This window comes from Acinonyx jubatus, chromosome A3 (assembly GCF_027475565.1).
Source record: "Acinonyx jubatus isolate Ajub_Pintada_27869175 chromosome A3, VMU_Ajub_asm_v1.0, whole genome shotgun sequence".
Taxonomy (NCBI): Eukaryota; Metazoa; Chordata; class Mammalia; order Carnivora; family Felidae; genus Acinonyx; species Acinonyx jubatus.
The window spans coordinates 108,638,711-108,659,870 of record NC_069388.1 but is presented as its reverse complement, the minus strand read 5'-3'; the positions used below and the strand labels follow the sequence as shown (position 1 = coordinate 108,659,870).

At 41.9% G+C, this 21,160-nt stretch overlaps 2 protein-coding genes across 5 annotated transcripts in view; one reads left to right on the top strand and one right to left on the bottom strand.

Annotated features, from left to right (window-relative positions):
• CRIM1 (cysteine rich transmembrane BMP regulator 1) overlaps nt 1-2,818 on the top strand; it is a 190,808-nt gene extending 187,990 nt beyond the window's left edge. For all 3 annotated transcript variants that reach the window (XM_027033540.2, XM_027033542.2, XM_027033543.2), the window contains one exon: nt 359-2,818. In XM_027033540.2, coding sequence (XP_026889341.1) covers nt 359-535 — 177 coding nt within the window. In that variant the 3' untranslated portion in view covers nt 536-2,818. The remainder of the gene's footprint in view (nt 1-358) is intronic.
• A 1,321-nt stretch (nt 2,819-4,139) lies between these two features.
• Nucleotides 4,140-21,160, bottom strand: part of FEZ2 (fasciculation and elongation protein zeta 2) — a 42,609-nt gene continuing 25,588 nt past the window's right edge. Inside the window, exons 6-9 of one of the 2 annotated variants that reach the window (XM_027033546.2) lie at nt 12,440-12,520; nt 10,245-10,320; nt 7,477-7,542; nt 4,140-5,061 (exon numbers count right to left, since the gene is read on the bottom strand). In XM_027033546.2, coding sequence (XP_026889347.1) covers nt 5,045-5,061; nt 7,477-7,542; nt 10,245-10,320; nt 12,440-12,520 — 240 coding nt within the window. In that variant the 3' untranslated portion in view covers nt 4,140-5,044. The remainder of the gene's footprint in view (nt 5,062-7,476; nt 7,543-10,244; nt 10,321-12,439; nt 12,521-21,160) is intronic. The other variant, XM_027033548.2, reaches the window with a different exon arrangement.

Below are 21,160 nucleotides of genomic sequence, written 5' to 3'. Positions count from 1 at the left end.
AATCATGTGTTTATCTTAAAATCTGCCTGGCCAGTGACGACTTCTTCAACCCTTTTAAGCATGAGTCTGCGCTTTACAGATTTGAAAATAGTTACGTCGCTTCACCAGACTCTCTTCTCAGTTCCTGTGACGCAAGCCTGACGTAATTTATTGACTGTTTCACTTTTAAACACAGTTTGTCAGTATCCCTCACGAAACTACCATTGGTACTAGAACAGGACGTAAACCCCACAGCCAGCGGGCCCGTCAGTGTCCCGTGAAGCTGTTACCTCCCTTGAATCGGGTACGAAATTTGTTAATGGAAGATCTGTGAAATAGCTAATTCTTTGTGGGTTTTTTTTTTCCTCTCCTCAACTAGCCTTCTTCCTTAAATAATCAGCTGGTGTCTGTGGACTGCAAGAAAGGAAGCAGAGTCCCAGCGGACAGTTCCCAGAGAATGCTAAGGATTGCCGAACCAGATGCAAGATTCAGCGGCTTCTACAGCATGCAGAAACAGAACCACCTCCAGGCAGATAATTTCTACCAGACGGTGTGAAGAAAGGCAATGCGGATGAGGTTTTGAAAGACGACGACTAAATCTGCTTTGAAAAGTAAACTAGAATTTGTGCACTTGCTTAGTGGATCATTTTGGATTGTGACTTGACATACAGCGCTAAGAACTTACCGGGACGGGCTCTGTCTTCAGCAGTGTGCAGAACAAACATTCCCACTCTCCTCAAGATCACTGACCAAGTGTTTTCTTAGAACCAAAGTTTTTCAAGTTGCTAAGATGTATTTGCTTGTAATCTAGCTGTAGAGGTGTTTGGGGGCGGGGGGACAGCGAGTTTGGTTGGGGAGATGGGAGGGTGGTGTTGGGAAGGCAAATTGGTCAGCTTGGCTCGGGGAGAAACCCAGTGTAATAAAAGCAGCTGAGCGGCCCAGAGGATGCTTGCTCCGAAGTCTCGCTCTGAAGACTGCCACGGGTTGCGGCAAAGCCCAGGCCCGAATGAGCGGGAGACAAAGGCCTTGTGATCCAGCTGCCGTAGCCACCTTAGGACTGCCAGACAGCACACCAGAACCTTTTGATAGCCATCCCTGGTCTAAAGCCACGAGTTTCTTTTCTATACAGTCACAGCCACGGTAGGCGGGGAGGAGGCGAGAGAAATGTGTCGTGGCATTTCTCTGACGCGGGTTATTAAAGATAGATACAGTTAGACTTTTTGCTGCTTTTGTTTTCTTCCAAGCCAATCAGCCAGTTCCTAGCAGAGTCAGCGAGTGAACACGACGGAAGCGGTTTCTTGACGCAAGCACTGGAGCCCCTCACCACGGCGCGGCGGGAAGGAGGGTGAGGGCGAAGGTGCCAGGTCTTTCCAGCAGGGGCTGTACTTCACTGTCTGTTGTTGCTTTGTTCTGTTGTTGGTTGTTCATAGTTTTTGTTGAAGCTCTAGCTTAAGAAGAAACTTTTAAAAAGGACTGTTTGGGGATTTTTTTTTCCTTATTATACTGATTCTACAAAATAGAAACTACTTCATTTTAATTGTATATTATTCAAGCACCTTTGTTGAAGCTCAGAAAAAAAATATGCCTCCTTAAACTTTAGCAATTATAGGAATATTTATGTAACTATCTTATGCTTCAAAAAAAAAACGAAAGTATTTGTGTGCGTGTGTATATAATATATATATGCATATATATTTATACACATACAATTTATGTTTTCCTGTTGAATGTATTTTTATGAGATTTTAACCAGAACAAAGACAAACAGGCATTCCATATCAATGCTTTTGATCACTTACAAATTTTTAATAACACAAAATTTTATTCTACCTGCAGTTTAACTGGGAAGAAAGATGTGTGTGTTGAGTGTGTGTGAGTGTGAGTGTGCACATGCCTTGTGCAGTCAGCATCACACCTGCGATGGAGAAGGTATTCCTTTATTAAAATCTTCTTCCTCATTTGGATCTGCTTTCTGTTGGTTTTCAATTTGCTCACTGGCCAGAAACATCGACGGCAGGTTATCTGCATCACTAATCAGCTCCTGGATTTTTTTTTTTTCTTCAAACAACTGTTTGAAACAACTACTGGAATATTGTCCATAATAAGCTGGAAGTCTGTTGTAGTTTGCCTCAAATATAACTGACTGTATCCTATAGTGTTAACTTTTCAAACAGCTCTCAGCACTTTTATACTAATTACCCATTTGTGCATTGATTTTTCTTTTTAAAATGCTTGTTGAGAAAGACACAGATACCCAGTATGCTTAATGTGAAAAGAAAATGTGTTCTGTTTTGTAAAGGAACTTTCAAGTATTGTTGTAAATACTTGGACAGAGGTTGCTGAACTTTAAAAAAAAATTAATTTATTATTATAATGACCTAATTTATTAATCTGAAGATTAACCATTTTTTTTTGTCTTAGAATATCAAAAGGAAAAGAAAAAGGTGTTCTAGCTGTTTGCATCAAAGGAAAAAAAAAAGATTTATTATCAAGGGGCAATATTTTTATCTATTTCCAAAATAAATTTGTTAATGATACGATGTTACCAAAATAGATTTACATCAGCCTGATTAGTATAAAGTTTTAATCCATCCTGGCATAAAAGTCTCTATCAAAAAAAATGGTAAATGCTTGCTTTTTGTTTTTTCAATCATGGCCATATTATGAAAATACTAACAGGATATAGGACAAGGTGTAAATTTTTTTATTATTATTTTAAAGATATGATTTATCCTGAGTGCTGTATCTATTACTCTTTTACTTTGGTTCCTGTTGTGCTCTTGTAAAAGAAAAACAAATCTAATTTCCTGAAAAATAAAATAGATCTATGGCACTTGGAGTGCACTGTGGTTCTACAGTTTGTTTTTTCTTCAAAAACCAAAAGCTGTGAGGGAATTATTTGCGACTTGGTTCTTGGCAACAGATAAACACTCTGAATCTAAATCACCCAAAGGACAAATCGTCCTTTTGTGGTAAGGTGGTCAGTCGACTGACTCTCCAGCGTCCCAAGCAGCCGCCGGCCTGCCCTCAGAGGGCGGCCTTGCCCTGGGAATCTTTGTAAGAAATCCCACCTTGGGGTTTATGGCCCACGACACTTGCTCTGAGGGAGACTTAGAAACCTACCTGTTGCCAGTCACAAATCAGAAATGTGCTCATCTCCTCACTGGTATCATCTCATCATGGGTGTGAGAAGGGTCGAGGTGGGAAACATTGGGAGTCTACCACTGAAGAAGAAAGAGTTTATCAAGCAAAATCAGAGAACTCTTCTTACAAGGGGACTGTGAGCTGAAAAAATATCTTTTCATACACTTCAGAAGGATCAGCTTAAGAATGAACTATAAAAAGACAATTGTTGAAATCTCTTCCCAAAAAACACATCCTCAAGGACTTCTGACTCTGTAGTATGCCCTCTAAAGTGGTATTTCCTTAGTACAGGTAACGTTTTTACAAATTTGGATGAATTTAGGTTATTACTGTATATAAGTATGCAATTCATCAATTCAAGGGCAAGGAGCTAGTAAGTCTCACATATTCACTATCAAATAAAGCATTAATAAAACAAGGGACCATTTCGGGGCACCTGGCTGGCTCGGTCAGTAGAGCATGTGACTCAATTTCCAGGTTCGAGCCCCACATTGGTCGTAGAGATTATTTAAACCTTAAAAAAAAAAAAAAAAAAAGAAAAAAAAACAAGGAACCAGGTCGAGTTCTGCACATTCCTAGGTAACAGCTGAGATGCCGAGCTGGCATCCAAGTCCTAACTGAGCTACTGCCTTTGCAGCTCTGGTGTCCCAGTTACCGGGTGGACTGAGGAATATGGATGGGCCCATATGCTCACAGACGTGTAAGTGGAATTCTAAAGACCCCTGACAGGGCCTCTCTAACTCTTCCTACACTCATGTTGTCTAAGGAAGGAAGCTACCTTAGCTGCTGGGAATGCCTCACAGACCCAGGAAATGAGAACTTCTGTCCTTCCACAGCAGCCCGGGACAACTGGAAAAGTCGCCCTCAACCCTCCTCACCATCATGAAGCTAATCAGGGTCTCGCCAGCTCACACACTGTAGTGACAATATGTAGAACGGTAAAGGGAAGAATCTAGCCCTGCAAGGGAAGAAGACTTGTAAGAAATACAACAAAAACTCAGTCTCTCAAGCACGTATCACCCTTTTTCCCAACATTTATTAAATGGCAAGGACTTGGTGGGAACTGGCCAAAGTGTTTCGTGACCAGTGATGTACGGGTGAGGCGCTGCTTCCAGAACTGGGACTTCAGGAAGACAGGCAGGCGTGAGTGAAACACAACCAGAGTGGGAGCGGGGCGAGGCTGCAGCACACAGGTAAGCACCTTAAAGGACACAACCTCCTTTGAAAGGACACTTCTTCACAGACACGTGAAGCAAAACATTTACGCATCTTGTATCTTTAACACAAAATTCTGAAAGCGAATGGCCACTTAATGGTTACAGCTGGGACAGTGGTGAAGCGCGGCTGCCTCCGTCCTCCCCAGCAGGGCCCGGCGACGCTCGCCACAGCATCTTCCCAGAACAGCCCACGCTTCAGCATCCGTCTCCCTGGACAACACTGGTAGGTAAGATTGATCCTCACAGTTCCCTCAGATCAGTGTGGGTTCTTGCCATCACTGAAGAACGGCCACAGTAGGACTCTCTCCATGCTTTCAGCAAGTTCTTCGGTGCAGTTCAGATCTAGAAAGCCGCAAAACTCAGCTGGGCCTACAGTCAGTTCAGGAAAAATATGACTGCACCTGCGCAGATACTGCTCCCCCTTCCTCTACAAAGTCGGAGGAGAGAAGAGCTCCTAACCGTCAGCATTTAACAAAAAAAAAAAAACACCCTTAGAATTCAAAACCGTGCCATACTTCTCTTGGTTCGTGATATAAAGAATTAGTGAAAGCGTGATCTAGTAAGTAACACTGAGTCACAAACCCAAGTTCGCGTATGTGGAGTCTCCAACAGCAGGAAGGGGATGGTAGCCAGCTTTCGGAACAATGCCATAGGAAATCTAGCCTGTGGTCCACGAAAGGGAAAGCCGCTCCTGGCCTGACGCCTTATGTAGGACACAGAACTAGAGGAAGAAGAAGAACTTGTAAACAGAAATGTAGGTTTTGCATACATTTACACAAGATACATACATGTTTTATATACATCTTATATGTATATAAAAATACACAAATAATGAGAAGTCGATATTAATGCAAGGATCTACAGTAGCAACTTTTTTTTTAGAAGGCTACACCCAACAGAGAAGAGTTCTCTCACGACACATGTATTAAAATTGCCCAGAAATGAGATACCAAAAGGCCATGTCTCTCAGGATATCACGTAGAGCGAAGAGCCCATAACATTCGCCCTATACCGTCCGGCTTGTACCACAGCAGAGGCTCCCGCGTAAGTGAAAGAAGGGTTCAAGTCTCCGCATGCGCACGGCAGCAACCACGCCCACACTGCAGCCTCAGGCAGAGCCTGGAGGGCAGGGTAAAGAAGCACATGTGAGGAAAAGCCTCAGGAGCCCACACAGCATCCCTCCCATCCTTCTTAGGCCAAATGAGGCCACTTTTGCACCTTCTTTCATTTCAGACCTTTGCGTTTAAATTAAGCTGGTATATTCAGCAGCCAAGCCACAGTCTTCAGTGTAAAAACAACTATGAGGAAGTCCCACCAAGGAAGCAGAAGGAAAGTTCTCCCTTGAGCAGAAACCACTGCCAGGCCAGTGTTCTAGTGGCCCTCGAGGTAGAGGAATTGCTAACCCGCTGTGGACTTCCAGGATGGGTGGAAGAGAGCATTTTCCGTCACCCCCCATCCACACCTTCCCACGCGACTGAACACCTCTGAGCTTACACACACCCATTCACTTGTCCGGGGTGCGGAGTCACCACTGTGGTCTGCACCCTCGCTTCTTTTCCACCCAGTCCTCGTAGAGCCGAGGCAAAGCCACAACACATGCACACAAGCAGCTCCGGAGAACAGGTACAGTCTAGACGGGCTGGGCTCACAGGCTGGAACCTGTGGCCTGAGCCTGAGGAACAGAATTAGGTAAGTGCTGCTTCCCTAAGACACGCGGTATAGGTTCACAGTTACAGGCCTGGGTTTTCAGAGGAAGCACTTAAACATCATTTGCCCCCAGACGACTCTGTTCTCTGGGTCATAAAATTCTTCCATGCCGGTCAAATGATAAAATAGCTAGAGAATGCTTCCAAAGCTTGTTCTGTCTTTGGCACCCACGGCAGTGCCCCAGGGACCCACTATAATTAAAACCTGAGACATGTTCTTTATGTTCATCTCATTCCTGTGTCACATCTACAAGAACAAACCTCAGAACAATCCAGCTTTCATACCAGTGCTAGCACAACATAAAAGCAAACAAAGATGTCAGGTATTAAAAAGAGAAAGAAAAAGAAAGAAACTGGAATGTAATAGGAAGTAAAAGCCCTCCATCAGAAGAACATGGCTTATTAAAACATTTCAATCTCTTCTTTCAACCCCCTCCCCCACACCCCTAACCTAATGACTGGCTCCACTTCAATCACAGGTGACACTTAATGTGTCACTCACTCTGAGCTCCCAGTATATTCTACTGAGGTTCCCTCTTTATGAAGCTGTGGTTGAAGAAATGTGCCATCTGAGTTACCTAACATCTCAGAAATCCCAACCTTCCTATGTTCAGCCAGAAACACTGACGGAGAGACCCAAAGAAAAATGTTCCCAGAAGAGGACTGCTCTCAATATTGGATCATATACTATAGGATGCATTTCATGATGCTTAGAAAATGTCACCTGAATAACTGCTGCTTTATAAAAAATAATTTCACCGAAAAGTGTTAGTTTTGCCTGTAATTAAATAAGTTCATCAGTTGCCTCTTTATTATCCAAATTTTGCTCTTTCCTCAGCAAAGTTAGTAACCTCATTAACTTCTCGAATGACCTTCCTTTGCCTCATCATTGTTCCCAACCTGTGATCTTGATCTCACTAAAATTTATGGTTCATTTTTCACTGCCCTAGTTGATGAAAATCCATTCTTTCTCTCCCTCCCGTTCCTTTCCCTTACAACAAATCCCTGAGGGACTGTTCTCTGACTTCACTGTCCCCTCTTTCATCCATCCTCATGATCTGTCCTTCTCTACTGTCCCCACGATGGCAGACACCACCCTACTGAACCCCACCCTGTGTCAGTCAATACCTGAGACACATAATTGTGGGAACGTCTCCATATTTCCTCCATTGCCTGTCTCCGTGCTTACTAAAGCTGAGCTGTGGAAATTACTTCCAGCTCAAGATCCCAAATAAAAGTTGCATTCTATATAACCATAATTCATAATGTGAGTAGCATAAGTAAGCCAGGCATCTATCCTCACTCGGCACAAATGAGAATGATAAAAGTGCATTTGGAAGTTACTTTCTTATCTATTAACAAGACGATGATGCATTTATCGACTAATCAGAACTTCCCAACCATCGCACATACACCATTATTAAACTCACCTTTCAGTATATAATCAGTTAACAAGCTCGGAACCTTGTCACTGTCCTCTTTCATGGCACGAAGAACTGCAAAATGAAGGAGAGAAAGACAAGGCAACAATTTCAAACTCAGAGAGCAAATCTCATTTACACTGTAGCCTTCATTAATTATCAGGCATAATCAATTCATACAAATTAGTGATTACTTTCTGCACGCTAAACAACTGCAAATGCTCAAGAATGTACTGTCGTTGAGTAAGCCCTTATCCAAGTGAGAACATTCCTGTTACCAGAGACTTCTCCCAGGTATAAAACATCCAGACAGTGGAACCAGCAAAGAAGAATTGGGCTATTTACCCAGAGCCTCAAGTATAATAAATACTGGAAAGCGAGGTACCACGATGAGCACTTCCATGAGCTCTGGGGAGCAGGAGACCCTCAGTCTGCACATCTCACAAGCGGGAGAAACTCTCAAATGACTAGTGAGCCACCTTCTCCAAGGAGTATGTCTGTCAGCCTTCTTGGAAACTTTCAAAGGCCAAAATAAAGAGCACACCTCACTGAAGCAGCACCCAGCTGCACTGCCTGCCCCTGTACTACAGAGGAAGCCCGGTGAATCGACCTCATCCTCAAGGGGCATCTTGGACAATTTTATCTCCAAGCAAAGCCAAATAGCAAGATCAGCTGCTGGGGGGCTTAAAAATCTCGACCACGCAGGTACAGAAACACATGAGCAAATGCTACACTTTCAGAGCGGCTGCCACCTCAAACTGTCCCCGGAGCACCCGGGGGAGAAGGCTGCCCTGCTTCCCCAGACATACGACGGAACAACATGGCGTCTGCTTGGGCTTAAACCCTGGCTCAACCACTTACTTCCCCGCTGTGGGCGCTCTGAGCAAGTTACCTAACCAGTCGGTGCACCAAGTTCCTCATCTGTAACATGAGCATAGTCATCAGACCAGTCCCCAAGGCTGGTTGTGATTATCAAGTTACTAATGCAGACGTGAAGGACTGAGAATAGTGCCCAACACAGAATATATGCTGTGTAAGCATTAGCCTTTATTATTAACACAACTAATGGTATTCTGATTCTTATTACTGTTGCTACTGTACTTCCAGGAGCTTTCATGAGGAAGGCTGAACAACCATAAACGCTGCAACCGTCTCTCCAGGCTTCCGCCATGAACATCGAAAGGCGGCAGTGGTAGAGGCTCCGGTTCTCCCCCAAGTTTTGAGGAGCTAACTGCTTTTACTTCCAAGGGAAACTCACACTAACTTGGGCATTCCTTCACACCCCCTACATGTCTACTCAGAGATTCCAAATTGTGCCATCTACAAAGGTATCATCTAAGGATCAGCCTGAAGACATTCTGATGTGGGAATTATGATGTCTTTCGTTTGGCCAAGTCCGTCCATGCTCTGAGAATCCAAGGTCTTTCAGTAATTCCTGGCGTCCAGGCAATATTTATGTTCCCTTCTCAGAGGGCAACTGTGTTCAGTATTCCTGCTTCCCATCGTGTTTTAGATTGGTTTTCAGTTCTATATAAAATCACGTGCCATAGGCTAACATTCTTAAAAAGTACAGTGGACTGGGAATTAAAAGACCCAGCCCTGTAATTAAGCATTCCCCTGTGTGATCTTGGACACTCATAACTTCATGGGTTGGTCTGGAAAATCAGAGGGCAGGCCACCCAGTTAATTTCTTCATTTTCTATTTCAGACTGGCTGGCATCACTTGATTTACCTGTATCTTAGTATAAAATGTTTTGAAAGTATCGTTCACCAAAGGAAAGAGTAACAACTTCAGGTAGAAGGAGACAGGCAGGCAGCTTGTGCTCACGACAACCACACCTCCATATCCCTAAATTCCAAAATAGGTATCGTCACAAGAGGCATTCTTGTGATTCCCTCTTATTTGGTTCCTTCTTTAATCAACAGTTAACAGAGCAGCAAATCCAGTGCCTTCAAGGAAAACAAAGCTCAGTAATTGACTTACCCCAAATCACACATATGTTAATTTATTTACTATGAGGGAAACACAGCAAATATGTTTACCTTTGTTTTTCATTGTGACCAAGAGAGGGATAAGTAACATCCAAGGACGTTACTGTAAATAACAGGGATAGAACCAGAATTCATTGCTCATTTATGGCTATCGTAAGACAGAATCAGTAGAATGTATATTTAGGTCTCACAAATTATTTTAAAATGCGAGCCTCTTGAAGGTGGAGTATTTTTGTCTGCTTTGTTCACTAAAGTATCTCAATGCCCAGAACACAGCCTGGCACAGAATAGGCCTTTTTTAATATTTGCTGAATGAATGTTCTTAAAATATTACTATCAATTTATATTCTGCTTATGACTATTACTTTGGGTTCTACGTTCCTAAGAAAGGAGAATATTTTCGGCCACTTTCTAAATCTTTCCTATTGACTTACTGACAGTCGTATTTACATAAGATCCATGAAGCACCTTATCTATTGATAAATGATGTGTTCTTAAACATACAAGGGATGATGGAGAATCAAGTTACACTTTTTTCCTCAAAAGTTCAGCTTGTAAGTATTTCAAAAGGTAAGAAAAAGTACAAAAAGTACAAATCAACTCGGAATTCAGTGTCACGTTCGATGGTACAGGCATTTATGGTCTCATTCTCAATAAATGACGACATCTGTCATTTACTATCCCCAATTGACAAAACAAAACATAGCAACAATCAACCAACCAAAATCAGTATTCAGAATCAGCAAAAGTAAATAAAGTAACAGTTTCATTTTGGCTCTGCTCACTTTTTGTTAATATCTGAAGATCTTCAACAGATGGTGGTCCATTTTTTTTCTCGTAAGGAATGACTGTCGTCAAGTACTGCCAAGTTAAAAAAAAAAAAATGTCACTTAAATCAGAATGACCTTATCTGTAAAACTTCGATACAGTTACTACAGGTCTATTTTGTAACATGAAACATGAGCTTCTTTAGTATGGAACACAGGTATCTTACTATCTCGGCTGTCTCTGTATTTTTTGCCTACCTCCATCTGCTTCACACAAACCCAACATTAACATAAACATATTTTTACCTTTCAAGTATTGAAAATTTCACAAAAGTAGGCCTGAGGGTGATCTTTACAATTTGTTCATCTTTAAAGTAAAGCCTTATCTAACAATCTCCTTGCATTATTTCCAACATACTTGGAAAAGAGTAATTTAAAACTGAAGACATAGTTGCAACAGTTCTGCATGACCAAATAATTCCCAACAGCCAAATAATTCTGTTTCAGACCATTTTTTTCTGGTTGAACAAAATGGTCACGTGGATAACTTGACAACTTAAAAACACACACCAGCTTCTTCCAGAAGCTGACATAGACACACGTACCCAAATGATTTTAGAGGTGTATTATTATTATTATTTCAAATTACTTGTAAGTAGTTTCAAAGTTTAAAGGCGTTAAAGGAAAAGAGAAAAGTGAAAGGAGAGAATGGCCTGGTGAATAATGAAAATTCACGTCTGATACATAGACAAAGTGCCTCATTCACTCCCGTGAAGGCTCACAAGTACCAGTTATGGCCTGTAGCTACATCCCATGGAAGCACAATCTAAAATTTACTGTCCAGATGTCCCTATTCTGGCCACTCTACCAAAACTATCTACCTCAGTGTGGTCTGCCTGTGTTCATCTGGAGAGCCACTGTTCTCACTTAGAATCTTTTCAGACCCACCCATTATTTAGTTCTTGTCCTAAATCTCAGCTCTAGTCCTAACCCTCCCTGAGTGATTTCACCCCTGAGTGATCTTATAATCAAAAAACAAGGTAAAATGGTTTAGTCAGAACTGGCTCCCTACGTACAGGGAAGTAGGAAAGTGAATAATTATTCCGTGTTTAGGAAACAATTCCCACCAACTTTTCGGTGTAGACTTCTCCAAGCTGATACCCCGTTGTGGAACTGAATGTTTCCTCGTGAGTACACAGAAAGCAGGAAGCCAGCCCCCATTGGGCTCCACGAACAGCGCGCGTCAGGGAAGCGGGACTCTGACAGCATCAGGGAGCTGCGCCCCCTCGAGCACGCTCTCTGACCACGCTCTCGGGCTTCCCACGTGTGGGTCACTTTGGAAGTTACTTTGCCGTCCTGGGCATCTGAGACAGGTGAGAGGGGCCAGAAGAAGAACGAAATTTCGACCATCCCTCACTGGAGCTGTAAATGTCAGTGTGAAGGATTATTTGATATCGACTGTTTCCCTTCTTGAGCAATACGGAAATTATCTTCTAGTAAAAATCCTAGGCTCAAATTAGCTTGAGCTAATGTGAGAGGTTTCCTTTTTGAAGTGAAAATTTCAAATTGTGAAAAGTAATTTTAAGCACACTCATCAATGTAGATGTGTTTCCTGGGTTCATGATCCTCCCTAAGTCATTATACAAAACAGCCACACATCTGACTGCGGGTGTATTTACAGCCATGTAGAATTCTGTATAAATCACGTCTCGTGCCTCACTCGGCGGACAACTGAGTTGGCTGCTACACAATACACCTTAGAAGCACCTGAATTTCATTGAAAAGGAGGTAGGATATACTCTTATCAACCTGTTTGACCTAGAACTCTAATCAGAAAGATACCGAGATCAGCTTTCTTCCCCCTAAAATGACATCTTGTTTCTCCGACTTTTAGAATTACAGTAGCATATTCTGGTTTAGTTATATATTCTAGACGTGCAGCTCATGAGGTCAATGCAATTTCTTTCACGGCAGTGGAAAATGGAGCTCTAAAACATGTACTAAGAATGCATTTAGTCTGTTGCCCAATTTGAAAAGTTCTGTTTCCTAAAGGGAAATCCTATGTATTATCAGGACTAGAGATATGATGAACTTTCACTTCTCCCTTTTAAGCAACAGTCTTAGTAAATTAGTACAAGTGCCAGCTTTCAGGACCTTCACTTACACAGGGAATGAAAAAGCAGAGAATGAGGAAAATAAGGATAACCGAGCACCTGTTTCTCTCCACCTGAATTTCCAAAGGTGTGGCGGAGGCCATTCTGAATGACATTTGAGATCCCCTCCATGCTGAAGCGCTAAAGGCAGCAATATACGGCCCAGAGGAAAAGGACAGAGAAAGAAGTTCAAAGACTATTAGTAAGAACGCACCATGATGATTTATGTGCCCAAGAGGCAAGCAGTTAGAAAATGCCACTACTCATTCACATAAAGCAAACAAAATCATGCTGTTTTTAAAATGTTTCTGCTTCCATTTCTTGCAAGTCAAATGCAAAAACTACTGCTTTTATGCTACCATATTCATAAAGATTTTCCCTCACGTAGCTGATAAATAAATTGGCTCCAATGTAAATATCCTAAGTGGTACACATATTTGTTTTATGCAAAATTTAGTACATAATTTTTAAGATACCTTTTGATATTGTTTACCTACATTTTATCAAAAGTCTGAAAACTTAATACTAACAGTATGCATATTTTCAGTCTAAGTTTGCATATTTCTACCACAAGTTTGGAGAAACATTAACATAACATTTGGCAAATGAGAATGCTGTTACTTGGAGAGCTGATTACTGCTTCCCACTCGCTCTTCAGGCCACCTGCCATTGCCTTGGTGCAGAAATTACAAACTGGAAGAGTACATACATATGCCTTCTGGAGAGCAGAGTGGATCCCATGCGCCAGCAGGCCCCTAACACTTCCGCAGAGACTTTCCCACTGTTCCTAGGAAACAATTCTAGCTTCTTTCCCCCAGCAACCTCCAAGACTTCCTAGAACCCACTGTACTATAAAGAGAATATTTTTTCCCTAAACTACTTATCTTGATTTGTAACCAGTCTGCAATGTCATCAGACACAGGGAAAAGAGTCCAGTGGCACCTCTCTGGCTGCTGAGTCAAAGGCCTGAGATGGATTCTTACGCTGTGACTAATTAAGGAGGAAGGCATCCTGATTCACCAGCTGGGTCCTTCCTCTGGATTTTTACAGAGGAAAGTGGAAACAGTAAACACATTTGAGGAGTCAATATAACGAATATTTACCAGACCCCGAGGAATAGAAGAGGAAACCAAGGCAATGGTCTTTGCTTTCAAGAACATATTGTTTACCCGAGTGGTTCTCAAAGCGTGGCCCAGGGATCCCCCAGGGGGTCCATGAAACACTTCTAGGGTCCATGAGCTGAACATTACTTTCTCAGAAATACTAAGACATGATTTGCCTTCTTCACGTTCATTCTTTCATGACTTATAGTGAAATATCCCAAATGATAGGCTGAATGCAGAAGCAGATTTAAGAATCTCTCTTCGGTTAAGTGAGATATTATAACAAGATTGACAAAAATGCATAGCAATGCCATTTTTTCTCACTAAATTTTTAAAACTATAGTTATTTTTCATAAAAACATGCTAGTTGTGTAAGCATTAATGAATTTCTTATTGGTATTTTTAGACGAATTGGTAAATTTTGTGCATTTACCACTGCAGTAAATATCAATGTAATATCAAAATCTACATCAATCTACTATCTAATCTAGCAAATATCAATCAATATAGCCTATATAAACAAAAAGCTCTTTGAGGTCTTCAAAGAATTTTAAGAGTATAAAGAAGCCCTAACAACAAAAACCTGAGTAACACCAAGAGGTTTATTCTTTGAGGGAGTGAAGTAACTCTTTATCTGTCATGTACTCAATGGTACTACTGAAAACTGAGTACCAAATTTTACCATCTCTGAAGAACATGCACAACTACCCTCTCCTCCTGAATGGTCCTTCCCCACCCGGTCCTTCCCAGATCGGAGGCCATTTTGTTCTGGCAGGAATCAAACATCTGGTCCAGACACCCTGATGGAACACAGTTCACTCTGCTGACAGCATAACTATTACCCTTGATGGAGCAGGCTAGTTTTAAAAGAAAACCTACAAAGAACTACTTTGTAGATTTTTGTATTTGTAGATTTTTCACATGCTCTCATGTGATTTGTTCACATTTTTAAGCAGATTCTCAAAAGAGACGAACTTCTTAGGCTCCAGAGTCCGGAGCCATTTTTTTTTTTTTTAATTCTGTCAAATGTATTCTCTCTCAAAGGCAACAAAGAGGAAAATACTTTTCTATTCTAAATTAAATTTTTAAATTTAAATAAATAGTATTTATTCTAAAATTCTATTTTAGAAAATAATTTTCTATATACCCTGACTCCATTATCTATATCTCAATATAGATTCAGAAATTATCAAGCAAGGTGAACAGTTTTAGCATCCATGCATCAAGAAACTAAGGTATATTTTATATTTGAACAGCATATTCTAAAAACACTAGCTTTACTTCCTCAGTTGGAAACCTAATGGCTGTCACTGCAAAAATTAAAAAAAAAAAAAAGATTGATGTACATTCTTAAATTCCCAAGTTACATATGTAATTCAGGTTTCCTTACTAAGTGTGCCGCTGTGGACTTTGCTGAGCCATTTTAACTACTGGTAGCCTGATGGCTTCTGAAAGATAGCTTTCATGCAACCAGAATTCAGGCCTGGTAGAAATAAGTGGAAGCGTAATCATGTGAAGCCACAGTAACCAGGAAAACCACAAAACTAATGGCTGATCCCAGCAAAAGAAATACAGGGACTCTCCCTAGAACCCGTGCTCCTGGGCTGATGGAAGCTGTGGCCCGTCGCCACCGCACCCTAAACAGGGAAGCAGTGTGGCAGCTGGTAAGCTTCTACTGCCTCCCGTTCTGCTGGGAAAATGACAGAACAGGAAAATCAAAAGGTTCACAGGAAATACAAAGAAAGCAGCTAAAAGATATATCTGAGAACATTCCTCCACCACTGCTCTGGCTGCCATCAATTCTCACCCCGCCAACGAACCCTCAGAATCACACAGTCACCATCTCCTCCCCATGCTGCATTTTCAAACTCTTCCTCCTACCAGCTTATTCTCAAGGGCAACTTGAAGTTCTCCAACCCTTGGGCTCGCTTCAGCGGCACATGTACTAAATTCTCCCTCAACCTATTTGCTTCCCCCAGGGTTTCCTCAAACAGCTCTCCCCAGGTTACTTCTCTGATCCTGAGGTCCACGGACACTTTTCAGATCCCTGTGAGACAGACGGGGAGCTCTCCACCCTGCACCCCCTCCCCTGGATTCCTACATGCCATCCTCTCCCTGAGCAACCCCTGCCCCTCTGGTGGTTCCTTCAGAGAGGTGCCTCTTTCTCTGCTCGGCTCTCATATGCCCCGTGTCCCCTGGGATTCTGTCCCTATTGTTTTTCTCATGCACACTCTCCGAATATTCCCATTCCACCGTTTTAGACTTCTGCTTCCACAAATGTACACACAGCTCCACTTTCCTAAGATCAGGAAAGGGCTGAGAACAGCGCCTGGCACTGAGGAAGGGGTTCAGTAAACATTAGCCAGTTTTATACTACAACTTCCTTCCTGAGCGTCACTTGTGTGTTCAGCGGCCTCCTGGACATCTCTACCTGAATACTGCTAAAACCCATTACATCCAAACTGAACTCCTCTTCCTCTCTCCCACCAAAAGTAAAACACACACACACACACACACACACACACACACCACTCTTTAAGTCCTGTTCCTTTTTCGGCATTCTGTATCTTTCTCATTCATTTGTCCATCCTTTCAAAAAACATGGTGAGCCAGACACTGCAGGTATTAATGACTCAAAATGAACACATCCACCAAATCCCCTCCTCCGTTCAAGACCTGATATTCCAGTAGAAAAGGGGTACAAAAAGTAAAACAAGTAAATGAACTAGATCATTGCTGATAATGTGTGTCCAGCTGATAGCTACAACGCGGCAATTAAAAACTGGCTGCCTATTTTATATCGGGAGGTCAAATAAAAGCTGAGGAGGTGACATCTGAGCTGAAACATGAATTATACACCCTCCCAGATGAGCCACAAAGGGCAATGGACAAAAGAGTTCCTCTCTGAGAACAAAACCAAAAGCAGCCCAACTGGCCGACCAAAGAGTTGGCTCTGTAGCCAGTGCGCAGGGGTCCTGTTATGCTTCTGCAACAGAAGGTGAAATAGTAGCTACTGAGCATTTCTCTCCCCACCTTCGCATAAGTTTTTATCGCAGCGGCCCTGTTCTCACTCCATCTTTGTGGGTGGATGTGCTAACACGGCAGGTTCACCTCTGCATCACAGGGGTTACATCCAGCGCCAACAGGAAGGGCAGGCGTTCCCCAAAGATGCCAGGCTTGAAGCCCAATGTGGTTGCTGTTGACAGACCTGTACATCTCCCTTTGGGGAAGGGGTACATGTGTTCTAGCTACGCTTGCCCAAGTCAGGGATCAGTGACCCGGCGCTTGATCCTCTCTTCCCTGGTACCCAATGAATAGATTCAACCTCTCTTGTATCTCTGAAACTCAACCATTTTCCCACCCCCACTGTAACGTCTAGGCTCATTTCCTACCTGAATGAGTGCAACAGCCTCTGAGTCAATTTCTTATCTCTAGTTGCTCCCTTCCAATTAGTTCTCCTTGAAACACTTAAGTTGCCCTTCCAAAAGACAGATCTGAACATGTGATGATCCACTTAAAACCTCTTTTTGGTTTCCTACAGCCTTTACATAAAGACCCAAATGCCTTAGCATGACATACAAGGCTACCACTTCCAGGCTCTCCTTTGCTACCTCCTCACCCTCTTCTTGAGGTTCGTTCCCTCTCTCTCTCCCTCTCTCTCCCCCTCTCTCTCTCTCCCTCTCTCTTCCCTCTCTCTCGCTTTCAGCATTCTCTCTCAATGTCTAGCCATAATGAACAACCTGCAGGGCCCCAGATGGCCCTGTCACCTCTAGATGGCTGCCCACACCACTCCCTCTGCTTACCTTTCCTGTCCTTTCTTCTTGTCCTCCAGATTCAACTCAGCCTTCCCAGACACCCAAACCAACCCAGGGGCACTAGTAACGTATCCACACCTGTATCATGAGACAGTGCCAGGCACTAAACACATCAAGAACATGGTAGCTGTTTTGGATATAGCAATGATCACTCTATACCTAGGTTTCTCAACCTTGACAGTACTGACATTTGGAGTCAGGTAGTTGTTGGTTGGGGGGGGGGGGGGGGCAGTCTGATGCACTGTGGGATGTTGAACAGCATCACTGGCCTCTACTCAGAACGCTAGTAGCACTGCCCCCACCCCATCCAGTGTGACAAGGACAAACGTTTTCGGACACTGCCTAATGCCTTACAGGGAGGCAAAATTGGCCTGGTTGAGAATCACTGCATAAAGTGCACTGCATGGTTTGTGAGCTGGATCCCCAGCCCACAGGCAGCATGCCCCTGGACGCTGGGATTAACTCTGCATCCTAAACACTCATGCCTGACACACAATTAGAGATCAATGTACGTTTGTCTCACAGCAGTAAGAGTAGATATTCAAGATATGTTTTAAGGTGGGGGTGAAGCACAAGATACAAAGAAACAGCAGAAAAAGAAAAAAGAAAGTTTGGGTTAATTTTTAATAAATTCAACTAAGTTCTCAAAATTGTCGAGGGCAGAAATAACCTCAGATATTTCTTTTGTATGCCAACAAAGCACAAACGCATCCTCATCATGCAGGAGGCACTTGATCGATAGTCACTGGCATAAATTACAGAATTCTTTAGCAATGATTACCTATGCCAGTGACGTACTTCCAGACATGGGGATGAAACTAGGAATCACACCTTAATCAAAAGTATTTGAAATGAGAAAATTTTTCAAGAGTCAACTTGGATCGAAAAATGCTGGACTAGAAAGCAGAGATGGGTATTCTCTCCCAGGCTTCCCACTAACGTCTGATGTGAGGGCGGTCCCTGAACTCACTGAGGTCTGTTTCCTCACCAGTAAAATAGGTGATGAAATGATATCATTTTAAAGCACTCTTATCCGTAAATTGTATGAATCTATGAATTATCTCAACCAAGTTGCCACATGGTTTCTTTAAGAGGGCACACAAAAATCAAAAACACACATAAACACACAACAGCACAGGACTGACAGGTCACATAAGGCTATAAGTGCTCTAGAATGGCAGAAATGCACACCCAGATGATACGTTCAGAGTTATCTACTGCAGTGGCATTTATAGATGTGTGCTAAGCCAGAGTTTAACACTTCTAAGACCACAGCCCAAGAAGCTTAGAGCCTGTGACAACCACAGCATGAGGAGACAAATTTGTTCTCTTGACTTTTTGCAGGAGAAAAAAATTTTTTTAAAAGAGCTAAGAGGCAAAAATAATCTGAAGGTGAACAGAAGAAAGATGACGTGACAAGATAGAAAGTTTTCTGCCAAAGAAGTCAACAACGGAGCCCTGAAAAAGTCCACTGAAGAACCTGGTCTAGGAAGTCAACGTGAGATTAATAAAGTAAGATAAATAATCTTGTTGACAAGGTTTGTAAAACAATGGGGTGACTAAGAAATACAAAGCCCCTAGGATAACAAAAGAGCAGCCAGGAGAAGATCAGTGAACTAGAAGGATCAAGGAACAGAAAGAGCAGGCAAAGGGACAAGGAAGAAACAGGAAACGAGCTCCACAGAGCACACGATAGATGGTTTTACAATTGTCCTATAAATTCCAAACAATACACTCTTCTGGAAGGCAAAATGAATTTTAAAAAGATAAAACCTCAGAGACAGATTAAATTTACTTTTTTAGTAAACATCACCTCATTTAGAAGCACTACATGTATGACCTTGAGAGCAGACATGGTGTGATTAGGTGCTTCTGGTACTAAACTGGGCCAGAGGGAAGATTTTGTTGACGCTGAAATTTTATTGGGGGTGGGGGGAGGAAGAAGAGAAGGAGAGAAGCATTTCTTTGTTGAACATTTCTCATGGCAAAAGTACTACCGACATGTCAAAGCACTTTCTGAAGCCTCAAGGTTAGGAACGCTCAATGACATAAAGGACATTAAAGACTTCTTACTTTTGTTTAATTGAAATAAACAACTGCAATATTAAGTTATGTCAGAAAGCTCAATCCTATTTCCACTTAATCTACCATTTCCAAATTTGAAGGATCCAAATGTTCAAATTCAAAGTGAAGAGCTAGGGAAGATGCTGGGAATCTCAAGTTATTTTGCAATCTATCCATCTGTTTCCACCGTATTTTTTACAAAGGAGTTAATAGCTCTGTAAAATGCGCTTCTCAGAATGCAATTTTTTATATGAGCCCATTTATAAGCAGGAAAATGATTAAGCATTACAGTATTTACTTTATTGTTTCCCTCACTGCTGACAAAGTGCCAAAGAAACCTGGTAAGGACGGGGGAAGAAGTATACTCAATACGGGGCTCCACTCACATGATTTACAATGAGAACACTCACAACTGCCTCATGACCATTTCCTTCCCTGGCATGAGTATGTATTAAGTCTCAAAATCAGTCATTCTCTGGAATCTTTTCCCATACAAAACCAGGAGCAACAAAGTATAAACAAGATATAGGAGATTAAAAACAAAAATTATAAAAATCTGAAAGAAGAAAGGAGCCAAGATTCCCACGCCCGCAGACAGCATGTCTGCACAGCTCAGAAGCAGCAACACAGGGCCAAGGGTCCCTTGCACGCGTCTCTGCATAACTTGCACATCATCGCGCCAGGGCACACGGGTTCTGTGAGCAAAAGAAATATGAACAAAATCTATAGGGTCGTTGTGAGGAGTCCATGGGAATCACTTAGCAAAGCGTTCAGCAAATATAGATATCCAAAAATATTCAAAATATTCCTCTAAAAAGGCTAGAATAACATTTGGGACACAGCTCCCAAAAAGAAGTAACCACACCTTTCTACTTTTCTCCAGAACAAGTAATGAGCAGTCTAAGTTCTCCTCATATAAATAAAATGGCCACTGTGAAATAAAACACTCCTGATTATAGTCTCTAGCTTAAAGGACTTAAGACAACACAAAGAAAACACACTACTGTCTATGACTAAATATACAAATCATCCAAAAAGCTTAAACAGAAAACAAGTTACACTTGCGGGTCACTCAAGATCTTTCTGAACAATAAAAAAGTAAAGAGCTAGAAAACACTATGGAAACCAACAAGCAACAAGAATCGGATACAGCGATGTGGTCTGTTAATCCTTCTCTGGAGTCCTAAATATATCAAATCATTCTCTTCACACATTCACCAGTTTAACTAATTTCACAGAAAGCAGGATCCAAGACAGGGAAGAGCGAAACTAACCAGGAGGCCAGGAAATTCAAACTAATTCCTGCTATCAGACTTTTCTCTAAGCCTCATCTGACACCCACTGGCACAGATCTCTAACTAGCAGGAAATCTTTAAAAATCCCAAATTCAAAGCTCAGTGTCAGAAAAAAAGGTTAGAAAAAGCAATTAAGAAATGCTTTTCATCTATTTCGGACTCATATCCTAACTTATGCTCTGACTTCATTAATATTCTTTTTACTCAGGAGGTTCAAAAGGAAGTGAAATTCAAACATAATTATTGTTCCTTATAAATCACATCATTTGCAATAGTTTAAATGGCAAAATTTTCAAATATTAACTTCTAGAACAATAGTTTTAATTTCACATTCTTAAAATAATCAAAACACAAAACATAAGAAAAACAGAATTGATGGGAATGCAAGCTGGTGCAGCCACCCTGGAAAACAGTATGGAGGTTCCTCAAAAAACTAAAAATAGAACTACCCTATGACCCAGCAATTGCGCTATTAGGCATTCATCCAAAGGATACAAGTGTGCT